The 13640-nt window shown below is 44.8% G+C and overlaps 1 protein-coding gene across 1 annotated transcript in view; it reads right to left on the bottom strand.

Moving 5' to 3' along the window:
- TNS2 (tensin 2) overlaps positions 1 to 12488 on the bottom strand; it is a 119582-nt gene extending 107094 nt beyond the window's left edge. The window contains exon 1 of the mRNA XM_066613867.1: positions 12387 to 12488. Within this exon, the coding sequence (XP_066469964.1) occupies positions 12387 to 12488 (102 nt within the window). The remainder of the gene's footprint in view (positions 1 to 12386) is intronic.
- Positions 12489 to 13640: the final 1152 nt, after the last annotated feature.

Here is a 13640-nt window from a genome sequence, read left to right as displayed (position 1 = left end):
CTGGTTTAGGACTGTGATGGAGGTAGTGGGTCAACCCTCCCTCCCTCCCTCCCCTTTTGCATGGTGCTGATCTATAGGGCAGCCATTTTCAACCACTGTGCCGTGGCACACTGGTGTGCCGCAAATGGTCTGCAGGTGTGCCGCGAGAGTTTAGGGGAGGGTCATTTGTTAGTAGGGCCAATGGGGATGTGCATTGCATTGGCAACCTTCAGTCTCGAAAGACTATGGTATCGCGCTCTGAAAGGTGGTTTTGGAACATCGTCTAGTGTGGCTGAAAAGGCCAATTCGGGAGTGACAATCCCTTCCACAACGGGAGCAAGTGCAGTCTGTCCCTGGTCTGTCTCCCTGGCTATGGGCCTTCCTTCTTTGCCTCTTTGCCTCAGACTGTTGGCAAAGCGTCTCTTCAAACTGGGAAAGGCCATGCTGCACAGCCTGCCTCCAAGCGGGCCGCTCAGAGGCCAGGGTTTCCCAATTGTTGAGGTCCATTTCTAAGGCCTTCAGATCCCTCTTGCAGATGTCCTTGTATCACAGCTGTGGTCTACCTGTAGGACGCTTTCCTTGCACGAGTTCTCCATAGAGGAGATCCTTTGGGATCTGCCCATCATTCATTCTCATGGGGATGTGAGCTCTCCACCAACAGCACAGTGTGCCTTGTCAATTGTCAAAACACTGATAGTGTGCCTTGACAATTTTAGTACCTTGTCAGTGTGCCTTGAGATGAAAAAGATTGAAAATCACTGCTATAGGGTTCCGATCCAGCTACTATTGAAAAGGAAAAAAAAAGCGAGCATGAAGCATGTTTTTAATGTGATGTATGGCTTGACTCTCAGGCCCCCTAGTTAAATACTGTACATATTCCTAAAGTATCTTTTGCAAAATTTATCTAGTTCTGTACTGAAACCACAGAGAGGGCTGTGCCTTGACAACTAGATAGCTAGCATAACTAGAAAAACAACCTTTCTATTTGTGGGCTGCAGAAAGTTACTCTTGGATGGCTGCACATGTATATCATTCTCCCAAGTTGCAAATGCCTGTCAAGGACATGAGAACATGAACAGAGCGCAAATACGATTTAAACTCAGCTCCAAGCTTAACCAACCAAGGGATTATTTTTAATTTGCATTTGTTATGTGCACATGGAATACGTATGCATGCAAATAAGTGGTCGCTGGTATGATTGGGAAAAAAACACATCAAAACTTCTGGGAAGAAACAGCAATCCTAAACAAAGTACTGTGGCAAGCCAGTATACATTTTCAGAAATACAAGACCCTCTGGAATGACAGGTAAAGTGGTGGGCTTTTTTTTAGCCTCCCTCCTTTACTGCCTTTAAAGCCACCAGTAAATTTGCACAGGAATAAAATCTCTCCTTCCCAACCTGCCAATGAGGAGTAATTTTCCATAAGCGCCACCACTGCTAAGTTGTTAAGTCCATTTAGATACCTCAAAACAAACACAAGTCATGAAGGAAAACTGCTTTAAGGCTGGAGACCACCCTGTCTGCCCCTAGCAACAGTTCTCTTGCTAATCTTTGCATGCAGTTCTGCATTTGCAGAACTAATTCAAGTAATCATTTGCATGCAGCCCTTTGCGAGGAGTCATGAAACCAAGCAAACTGCTCAACTTGAATGAAAAAAGTAGTCTATTATAGACAAGAAGCGGAAAATATAACATAAAAAGAGCAAACTAATTTAGGTGGATGCTTCTCTTCATTGCATAGCGCTTGACTTGTAGTAGTGCCAAGCAGGGCTCACTTTGCATGTTCCAGGAGTTCTTTGTTCAAGCAATTTCAAAGAGTCCAGGGTGACACTGACCTCATGGTCCTTTGGCTCTCTGGGCTATGAAGCAGGCCACCTGTCTCCTGTGTAACCATGAGTTGAATCCAGCACAAAGAGACAATACTACCACTTCAGCCTCTTTTTAAACCTATAAAATATGATCTTGGTAACAGGATCACACTTCTATGCCTCTAGGTTTAGGGCATATAATGGATGACATCATGTACCAGAGTGGAGAAGACCAGATCTTTGCTCAGTAAGAAACATACTAGCCTTTAAACTGAGAATCCCATGTGGGTAAGGCAGACAGACAGAATACACAAACTTGGGTGTGAGGGTGTCAGACAGGATTAAACAGAGGAAATGCCACACATACAGCTGGTTTATAAAGTAGAGTTTGGGAAACTTCAAAATTGTATTACTCATTTCAAGCAAACTCAAGATCATGGCATGGCAAGAATGAAAAGAAACCCATTAAAAGTGTTTCTCAAACTGTGAGTTAGGACCCACTAGGTGGGTCGTGAGCCAATTTCAGGTGGGTCCCCATTCATTTCAATATTTTATTTTTAATAGATTAGACTTGATGCTACCATGGTATGTGACTGCATTTGGGAAAACGTGACAGACCTGTACTTTTAACAAGCTACTATGTATATTCTTTTAACAATTATAGTAAATGGGACTTACTCCAGGGTAACCATGGGTAGAATTGCAGCTAGGATCGCTAAAAATTTTCCCACCTGATGATATAACTTCTGGTCATGACATCACTTCTGGAGGGTCCCGACAGATTCTCATTCCAAAAAGTGGGTCCCAGGGCTAATTGTGTGAGAACCACTGCATTAAGCCATTTCTGCCCAACATTGCGTATATGAAACAGAGACAAAATGTGTGCACCTGTGGGCTGGACAGAAAGGGGTTAAGTTCTATTGTAAGGGCAGGAGGACATGATTAATCTCTGTTGAATTCTTCCTCCTCTCATCCTGTGTCAGATGCTGGGGTAGCCTCTGCTGATCTGCACTAGAAACCATGGCAGATGAGCTGCCACAACCCCTAAATACTGTTGCTTCCACAATCCTTGTGCATCTCTCCCCCCCCCCATGGCATGTAGAATGTGCACGCATGAGCACATAGGCAAATACACAAAATCTGTAAAAAATTTTAATGGCACACTTGAACTCTTGGCCACTGCTGCCCTCTTCTCCTTTGAGTTGGCTGCACCCTCCCCACCTACCCAGAAGTAGAGGTGGCAGCAGTGGAATGGCAGCAGCGCTGCTTCTGTGGTAGCAGGTTGGTGAAGGCCATCTCTTACAGTAACACTGCCACAATGTTTGGCAGTACTGCTGGAGCAGTTAACCAAGCCCACCTGCTGTTCCTACCTATCCACTGCTGTCTTACTTTCAAGCAGAGAGACAGAACTGGCTGTAAAAAGGATGTTGAGCAAAGCCCTGCCCCACTTCCCAAAAAGTCCTTTCCTGGAAGTGGGGCACTGCCTTGTCCGACTTCCTTCTTTTGACTGGCTCTGCGGCTCTGTTTGTAACAAGGGCAGCAGAACAAGTGGAGGTTGTTCTGTAAGCAACTGGAGGCAAGGAAAGGTGGCTGATGGGTGCCACATGCCACTTGAGGCAACCCACGTCACATGGCGTTATTCAGCCCTGTTCAGACTATTGGCCAATCCAGCTCAGTATAGTCTATGCTGGCTAGCTGTGCCTCTCCAGAGTTCCATACAGGGCCTTTCCTATCCTTATCAGGGATGAAATCTGGGACCTCGGCATGCAAAGCAAGTTTTCTACTATTGGACTACAGCTCCTCCAAAACTTTATGGGGTGACCTCTGAGTTCTAGTTTTATGAAAGAGGGCAAAAAAAACAAAACACCTTTCTCCATTCTCTCTATACCATTTATCATTTTATAATCCTCCATCATGCCTCACCCACCAGAGTGTTGTCATCTTTCCTCTCAACTAAAAAAATCACCAGTGTTTTAACCTTTCCTCATATGGAAAGTGCTCCCACGTCATGATCATTTTTGTTATTTGTATTCCTTTTCCAGATCTAAAGAAAAAGTGTAGCCTCAGGGCTTGAGCCAGGCAGGGCTGGCTTGAGCCCAAGTGGAAAGCTAATCAGAAACAAAGGAAGACCAGTCACAGGATGTGGTGTGGACTTTAGCTGCCTCCTTATGTGACAATCAGAAGAGATTGTGTCAAAAAAACAAAGAAGGTGCTCAAATCACAAGGCGGGACAAACTGAAATAAACCCAAAGGAAATGAAATTCAACAAGGGGCAAGAGGTGCAGGCACAGCCTTTCTGGTAGCTGAGTATCAAGTACAGTTTGGCACTTCACTTTTGGCATTTTGAACTTTCATTGAACTATAAAGGGGCTAACTAGAAGTAATAGGAAAATGACCCAGCAACTATTACCCTGCACATGCCTGATCTTGTCTGATCTCGGAAGCTAAGCAGGGTCAGGCCTGGTTAGTTCTTGGATGGGAGACCGCTTGGAAATACCAGGTGCTGTAGGCTTATACCATAGTCTTTTGAGACTGAAGGTTGCCAACCATAGGAAAATGACTAGAAGAGAGCCCCAACATCTGTTTTTTGGGAATGAGAAGCTGCTTCTGCAGAGGGGAATGTAGAGTTGAAAAGTGTTGGAGGAGTGGTAAGGGCATAACCCTGTCTACCCCTCCCCAATTCTTTGCTCTGAATTGTTCCTCAGTAGCTTTACCCCATGAGAACTTAGGTTGCAATCCTTTACCCACTTACCTGGGAGTAAGTCCTAATGAACTCAGTGGAGTTAGTTCTGAGTAGACATGCATAGCTTTGCAGTATTAGTCACATCTGCAAATGTAAACAAGTGACTGGAACCCCATTGGGGGGAGAGCTTCTGGGGATGGAGACCATCTGGAGCAGACAGAACATGAAGGGAAAGGGGTTAAATGCTCCTACTGTGCCCCTTGCCACATCTCGGCTCTAAATTCCCCTCCTGAAGCAGCTTCTAGTGACAAGCATTTGTATATAACATGTAATGACCCCCCAAAATCATCGCTACACTGGTTCTGTGCTAATTTTTTTCTTAATGCAGTATGTTAGTCACTGAGCCATATCAATTGGCTGATAGCCCAGGCCATTAAGTAAAACTTTTAACCAGGGCCATATTTTGAACTTAGCAATACTTGGCCCAGCCAGTTTAAACCCACATGAGAAGAAACGCAGGCAAAGATATCTTTAACCCCTCTTCCTCAATGTGGACAATAAGAGAGGCTTTCTCCATGCTTTCTCTTTATCATGCACCTCAGCTGCTCATATCAAGAAACAAGTCTTTGAAAGGGTCTTTAAAGGGTCTTTAAAGCCCTTCTCCCAGTCTGAACAACAATGTAGACTAGGGATGTTAAACTCGTTTCATATAGTGGGCTGAATAGCATTCATGGTGCCTACTGAGGGCCGAAAGTGACATAATTAAGCAGATGATGACCAGAAATAAGCACTTTGTTCTTACATAGAAACTCATCAGCTACAAATGACAGAAAATGTGCAATTTCAAGATATGAGAGGGTCCAATTATCAAGCTGGGAGAACCCAATTATAATAGGATCCAGCTAAATTGCTTATAGGGGCCACGTCTGGCCTGTGGGCTTTATGTTTGACATCCCTGATGTAGACTTGCAGAAGCCCTGCACAGATGCTATAAGAAACATGCACGTAGGAATACATGGGGAGCAAGAGCATGCTAGCAAGCCCCACCCCTTCTCCTAAAGCCCCACCCACCATTGACAGTGTTTGCTCTGTATTGACCAAAGCTGTATTCAGGAACAGATCATCTCTGTGATAGGAGTCTGTAATCATGGAGATCATCTCTCCCCAAGAACAGCAATTGTTGCTGCAGACAAACATTGTTAACTCACAGGCAATGGTGTTAAGACTTTGAGGTGTGCTCTTTGTTATGTATGTAAGTTATGCAGGATCAAAATCCTGCATAACTGATTGGCTCAGACTTATTGCTGGCCAATGGGGTGAGGGATCCAAACCCTTGGCCCTTTATTTAATGTTTCAACTGCACCAATCATGGGAAGTCTGGGCAGAGCTAAAGGGTATAAAAGCCTTGGGTGTTTGCCTTGTGTGAGATTCATTGCCAGGTCCTGTTTTGAAGATGAAATAAATATATCAAGCTATTATTGCTATGCCTTCCTTTATTTGCAAGGACTCACTATATAACACTCTTGCTGCTCTCCCTTTCCTGTACATTTTTAATAACACCTGCGCGCGCACACACACACAACACACACCCCCCTTTATTGTCTCAGCTCCTCACTCCAACCTGCCTGTGTCTTGATTCATGTATGTGAATGAGCCATTGAGGTATGTAATGAGAAAACTCTGACCAAGATTTCATTGTTCTTCTGTTCACCCTAGGGAGAAGGGAGTTAGGGAGTCCTTTCTTTGTGCCTCAGTTTGCATGGCAGAAAGTATCTGAAGAGTGGCAAGGAGAACAGGAATATGTCAGGTACTCAAGTTCCTTGGCTGGCAAGTTCCACAGGTTGGGCTGATGCCACAGATGGGGCCTTGTTGGGTTTACGCCCACCCAAGAATGAATCTGGTCCTGGGTGCTGCCAAGTTGTTTGTATTAAAAAAAAATTAATTTCATGGTGACTGTATATTGTCTTTTCTCTGAATGTGACTTGGATAGATCAGCCTATGTGCTTTATCCCAAGACCCCGTGATAAGGCAAGGGCTTTCGGGATAAAATTACTGGCCAGTGAGAGGGTGGTGGTGGTGATGATGATGATGAGATTACTGCTGCTGCTTCTCTTGGTGTTCAGTGAGATGAGCCATGGGAAGGGGATCTCCCAGGCCTGGTGTTGTATCCTGGCTTGAACTGCCTGTTTGAATGCCTTCCCCTGCTGACCCACACCCCTGATGGTAGGAAGAGCAGCAAGGAAGGAGTGTTTGACCTTCAGTAGGCTTGTTTGAAGCCCCAGAGACTGACAGGGTTGTGAGTCCTTGAACCAAAACTTGAAGTATAAGAGAGACAGATGCCTCACTGTTTACCAATTGCCTATCTTTAGGCTTACTGCATGTTACAGGCAAGCGCTTGGAAGAGCGCCTTGACACCATTTGATAAAACAAGAAACTGCTTTAGGAGAGCAGAATGTAGAGTTAAGATGAGGGTGGGAAATAGGGAGTGCTTAACCCTTTCCCCCACCTACCATTCTTTGCTCCAAAGTGTCACCTCACCCCTAGACATCTTTTCCCTTTGGAGACTATAACCATGGTCTTCATTTGGATTTGAAGAATGGATTTGGGGTCTTCATTTTACTTGCTGCTTTATACTCTTGCTGATTTCCAGGATCTATACTGATGCTTTCCTCCATAGTTCTCCACTCAGCACACCCCGGAGACTCTTTCTGTGGCTCACTCACAGAGATTAGGCGCCTGTGGGTTGTTGTTTTTTTCTGATCTAACCCTGCAGAGCTTTACACATGCCCAACTAACTGCCCTCACTCTGGCCAAAAAAAATCCCCTTAAATCAGGTTTTAACCTCAAAAAATGCAAAGAACGTCCTCCAAATTGGGCAGAGCCAACAAGCACAGAGCAAGAGAAAGAAAAATGGGAAAGGGGCTTCTAGAGAAAGAGGAGGAGGGGAGAGTGAAACACCAATCTCAGGAAGGGAAACAGACTGTAGGTTTTGAAAAGTCTCAAATATCTCTCTCAAAGGCAAAGCAGAAGTGGTGATTTAGTAGGGATAAGTACCAGAACATTTGGGGTTTGTGCTGGTAAGTCAGGACCAGGGGATTGTAAGATGTGGTGAATGCTTTAGGGCCCAATCCTATCCAACTTTCCAGCACTGGTGCAGCAGCAACACAGCTCCAGGGTAAGGGAACAAATGTTCCCATACCTTGAGGAGGTCTCTGTGACTGCCTCCCCACCACAGGATGCAGTGCACACCCCATTGGCACAGCTGCACCTGCACTAGAAAATTGGATAGGATTTGGCCCTTAGGAAGCCAGCAGGCAGTGCCCATACCCTGGTCCCATCTTGGAAGTGCTTACCTAGCTTTTAAAGATAATAATCATATAGCCCATTCCAAGTGCTCAAAACACTTCACAGACATCACCTCAGCAATCTTTACAACAACTTTGCAAAAGTGGGCCACTCGTCATCAAGACTGCTGCTAGTCATTTTACTGGTTCTCCAGCTATCTGCACCAGTGTGTGTGCACACATGAGAGAGGGAGTGTGTGCTGTGGCTAAAAGACTAATTTCTTGCTTAAGACCATTTTGTGAGCTCAAATTTGTGAGGTACAAATTGAGCCAGCCACTTTCAAGTTTACAGCTCAGTCAGAAAATCTTCTAAGCAGAGGTTAAACTTAATGCTATCATTGAACAATGACCCCTAAACCCCCCCCCCACACACACACTTTTGGAAGCCTATGTTCAAATCAGTGTTTAGTCGTGGATTAACTATACAGTTTTGGGCAAGTCACACTCAACCTTAATTTCTCTTATGAAAAGTAGGTATGCCAAGGACAGCCTCTCAAAGATTTATCCCAAAGGATTAATAGACTAAACTCGTAAGACACTACTTTGCATGCTAAATGTGCAACTGGCTACTACTTATTGTTTATATTTGATTTTAAATTTAACAAAGTGCTTTGTAGCAATTGCTCAATCAATCTCTGTGGTCAGCAGTAGCCCCACTGTACAGAAGGAGACGTGTGACATGTCTGAGGTCACACTTGGCAGAGAGGGGATTTGAACCAAGCTCTCTGAGACCATAAGTCAAGTTGACAATCACTGGGATGCATTGGCTGCAGGTGTTTCTTAAATTGTATGAAATTGTATCTACTGTAAGTTTCCCAGATGACTCCAAGACAAACCTCACTGGGAATGCACATGGCTCTTATAGTCTCTGTGTTGCTCCTGCTCCAGTTCCTTCACACGCATTTGTGCTGCATCAACACACTGGCACCTCCCTACCCCTTCTCTGGGCACCACTTCAGGTCCCAGCCTGGGATAACTGCAGTCACAATAGCATAAGCAGTGCCGGCCCATCCGTGAGGCCAATTGAAAACAGTTGCTTCAGGCAGCATATTGGTTGGGAGATGCACCCATCTCTGTCCACCTGCTTGTCTCCACTGCTTCTCCTTCTCTTTCCATTCCCTGAATTATAAAAGCAAGAGAGGGACCGAGAGGAAAAGAAAATGTGAATGGGAGGAGAGTGCTGAGCTAAAACTTTGGAAAGTGGGAGAAGCAGAGGCTGGCACATCATTGAGTAAGGGGAGGGTAGTATTTGGTATGCTGCCTTGAGTGTCAGATCTTTGGCTGGCCCTGACATGAGATCTGCAACCCTGTGTCTTCCTTCCAGCAATGTCAATAGCCTTGCAACTCACACTTAGGAAACTCCTGTGCTCTGGCTGACACTAAGCCTATTACCAGTTATATAAACTCCAGCATTTCACAGATGAACAGAGGAATACTTGTGAGTACTTGTAACAAGACTTCTAGTCTCACACCAAAGATCCTTGCCTGAGCTCCGGTCTGCCATTATTTGGCATTAATAAACTTTTCCACACACTGTTCATTTACCTGGCAATACTGTAGTAATGTATTTCTTTAAAATATGTTTGTCTTGCCATTCCAAACTGATGTTCAGAGTGGTTTACAAAATTTAGAACCAGCATAAAGATAGGAATGACACTGAATTACTTGTACAATGCAGTATATAGATACACATTCTAATTGCAGCATTCAGCAGTTAAAGGCCAATAGGTATCCACAGTATTCACCAAGGACTTTAATTGATAAAACAGTTTTCACTTGGCATTTCTGAAAGAAATCAAAGTAAATGCTTAGTGAGTATGGTTAGGGAGAGTGATCTGCACTTGGGGTAATACAACTGAAAAGGTCCAGTTCCAGAGACCTGCCTAGCCTCTGAACCTTGACCTTACTGTAGAAATACGTTCATAGAGGGGAAGGTGGCCCTTCAGATATTCCAGTGATTTTCAACCATTTTCATTTCACGGCACACTGGCAAGACACTAAAATGGTCAAGGCACACCATCAATTTTTTGACAATTGACAAGGCACACTGTGCTGTCAATGGGGGGCTCACATCACCCAATGGCCCTACTAAAAATGACTCTCTCCCAAACTTCCACAGCACACCTGAGGACCATTCACGGCACACCAGTGTGCCACGGCACAGTGGTTGAAAATGGCTGAGATATACTAATGCCTGCCCACTGAAGTGTACGGGTCAAAGCCAGATCTTTTCATTGTGCCCAAGAACAAACCAGAAACCTACGAAGACCTTGCAATACTGTCACCATAGTCGGTACCAGTTAGGCCCAAATCCTAACCAACTTTCCAGAATTAGCACAGCTGTGCCAATGGGGCATGTGCTGCATCCTGCAGTTGGGTGGCAGTCATGGAGGCCTCCTCAATGTAAAGGGATATTTGTTCCCTTACCCAGTGGCTGCATTGCCCTTACCTCACTGCTGAAAAGTTGGTTAGGATTGCACCCTTAATCCTTCTGTTCTGAACCTGATGCAGTTTCTGAACACTTTTCATAGGCAAACTCACGTATGCCACATTATACTAATCTATTACTTAGGCATAGCTAACTGTGGAAGGAGAGTAAACTGTGGGTTTTTTTCCTAGGAGGGGCTGCAACTAGCATACCAACTGAAGTTGGTGAAAAGCACTGTGATGAACAGAAGCCACTTGGACATCCAATCTGTGGACAAAAGCATTCCCAAGCTGCAAATCTCCCTTAAGGGAGAGCAACCTCACACAGAACAGGTAGAATGCCACCTTTATGGTCCCATTATATCCTCTACCAACAGCACTGCAAACTCATCAGGATTTAACTCATAAAGGCTCATAAAGCCTAACTCATAAAGAACTCATAAAGGCTCCATTTGTGAGCCTTCACCCAGCCCATTACAGATTCCAGGCATCTGTCCCACACTTCTGTTTTGTTCTGCTCTGAAATAAGACCATAAGAACATAAGAACAGCCCCACTGGATCAGGCCATAGGCCCATCTAGTCCAGCTTCCTGTATCTCACAGCGGCCCACCAAATGCCCCAGGGAGCACACCAGATAACAAGAGACCTCATCCTGGTGCCCTCCCCTAAATCTAACTGAAATCTAACAGTATTTCCCTCCCCCTGAAATCTAACATATATTTCACATTAACAGTCCCATCCTACACATAAGTGGAACTGAGATCATGGGAACTGTTCTTTATCTCTATTGATGTTTTTTTATGTATGTCTCAGCTGCTGATAATAAAAACACTCTGAGTAAGTGAAAAGTGCCTTTCCTTCAAGTTACCACAGGGATCTAGCAACAGGGATGAGGAGAGGCCAAGCTACTTGTCTGTAGAGTGTTTGCCCTCCTTAGTGTCACCTAAGTCATAGAAGCCCCAATTGCAATAGGACTCTAGTGTGGGGCAAAAGTTAAACTCCCCTCCCATTAGGACAGAGTTCTGTTCTGAATTCCCCTCTACCCAGCTATAACTGATAAAAGAAAAATCCAGCATGCTTGGGCCAATCAGATTATTAATGTAACATGTAGTTTGGTGATTCAGCAATTCACAGTCCAAGCAACAGAACCTGATCTTCTGTCAAATGCAACTAGTGGACCACTGTAGTGTTATTTTAGGGAGAAACATGCACTCCAACTATTCAGCATGAACAGTCCTTATTTTCTAGTGCCTGTTCCTTATGAAACACTGTTCCCTATTTGTTCCTGTTTTCCCTTGGGGAAATGTTGGGGATGTCTTCTTAAAATGTTGTGCGTGCGCTCTCTCTCTCTCTCTCTCTCTCTCTCTCTCTCTCTGGGGGGGGGGGTTGTGTTTCAAGTTTCAGTTCTCTTTCCTGGGTCTCTAGAAGTCAAATATCCTCGTGGGAGTGAATGCATTTCAACTATAGTTCACTTACATGTAAACATACAAAGACGGACACAAAATGCCAGTACACTGTTTCCCTTCCACCCACCCAGCCAAGAGCTGCCGATCTAGATAGTAAATGTTACTAAATGTGTCAGACTTGCTTCTATTATATAAAATCCACAACCACATCCATTGTGAGAGCCAAGTGTTGTATGAAACATCATTTGTGGAAGTGGTTTGCTAACAGCGCAATCCTAGACATGTTCACTCAGAAGTAAGTCCTACTGTGGTGAATGAGGCTTAGTTTTAGGAAAATGTGCATAGGATTGAAGACTTTTAGACACCCTGCCTCAGAGGTCAGTGCAAAGCAGGCTACTCCAGAGCCACTGAAGACAGTGCAGAGCAGACAGGGCTTCAGGTAGAAATGATCCTTGCTGTGCAAAGAGGAGCGTTAACAGACACACAAGAGGGCTCCTACTTTCATCCGTGAGATGATGGAGGGTATGTATTCTTCTACCCAAGTTCCCAGCCGAAGCCGCTTTTGACACACACGCTGAAACTCAGACACTCACACCCCTTGTCATCCTGTGCCACAAACAGCCAGCGCTTCTGGCTGAATAATTTTTCATCATATGACGCAGCCAGTAATTCCATGCTTGCCTGTGCAGAAAGAGAGAGGGTAAAAGAGAAGAAGCGAGAAGGGTTTAGGTAACACACCTTGGTCAACTGCATTCTTGCGGTGCCTCCTTGGCTCCCTTTCCCTTGGGGTGCAGAACAGCAGTCAGTCCCCCAGCAATCGGAGCTTCCTGCCCAGCCCATACGATCCCCTCTGCTTTCTCTCTCTCTCCCCGGCAAGTTGTGAGTGTTTTCCCCTCTCTCTGGATCTTTGGAACTGCCGTGCTTTTCAAACTCCTCCTCCCTGTCCCACTCTTCCAACCCCCCCTCCATCACACACACACACAGAGTCTTAATAATATTTAGCTCAGTGCCAGAGCAAACTCGGCCATGCCAGATGAAGCTGTGTGAGCTTACAAAACTGAGCTTGTAAACAGGTGGCAAAATGAACCCCTGAGATGTAGGTAGATTACTGTGTGCCTGTATGTGTGCAGAGAAGAAGGTCATAACCTTTTCAGGAAGGGGGAAAGCGGGGAGATGACATATTGTTGGAAGTGGGAAGGATGCCTTGTCAGAATGCATGCACTCCAAAGAGCGTAACAGGATAATTGGAAACATATTACCCCTGGAAAATCCCTCCAGAGTAGCTTTGGAGTAACAAAGAGACATGTGTACCATTCAGTTAGATCTGTATCCTGTTTCCTTCCAGTTTTCAGTGCTCTGGGTCAGCAGCTTCAGGGCCTACATCTCAAGAAGGGAAGAAAAAAAGTCTTCATTTCCACTTCCTAAGCAGTACGCTATGTCTGTGTGTGTGAGAGAGAGACCTCTGAGGCTTTTTTTTTAGTCCTTTGGCTCCAATATGAATCCATGAATTCATGTTAAATCCCATGAATGCATGTTTCTGTCAACCTCACCTGAAAAGAGTTGCAAGGATCTTTCTGAGCCCTGACAGTACTATTTGATTACGATCAAAGCAAAGTGTAGTAAAGCATGACAAACATTCTGCTACTGTACACTACAATGGTACTTTCAGTGTTAAATAACTACTTTGTAGGTGTAATTTCCTGCAGGTGAAAATGGAATGGAGGTAGGAGGTTAAATGCCCCCTTCCTCCATGCTGTATTCCTGATCCAAACCCAGGTCACACAGAAGTAAAGGTAGTCTGCAGTCATGCACTTACATGTGAATAAGTCCCATTGAACTCAGTGGGGCTTACTACTGAGTTGACATGCCTTGGACTGCACTACAAAGCACAGAACTACACAGTAACAAGTTTAGGGCACAATCCTAACCCACTTTCCAGCCCCAACATCAGGGCAATGCAGCTCCAATGTAAGGGAACAAACGTTCCCTTGC

The sequence above is a fragment of the Tiliqua scincoides genome, chromosome 2 (assembly GCF_035046505.1).
Source record: "Tiliqua scincoides isolate rTilSci1 chromosome 2, rTilSci1.hap2, whole genome shotgun sequence".
Classification (NCBI taxonomy): domain Eukaryota; kingdom Metazoa; phylum Chordata; class Lepidosauria; order Squamata; family Scincidae; genus Tiliqua; species Tiliqua scincoides.
The sequence above is the reverse complement of the archived record's forward strand: the minus strand, read 5'-3'. Positions and strand labels throughout refer to the sequence as shown.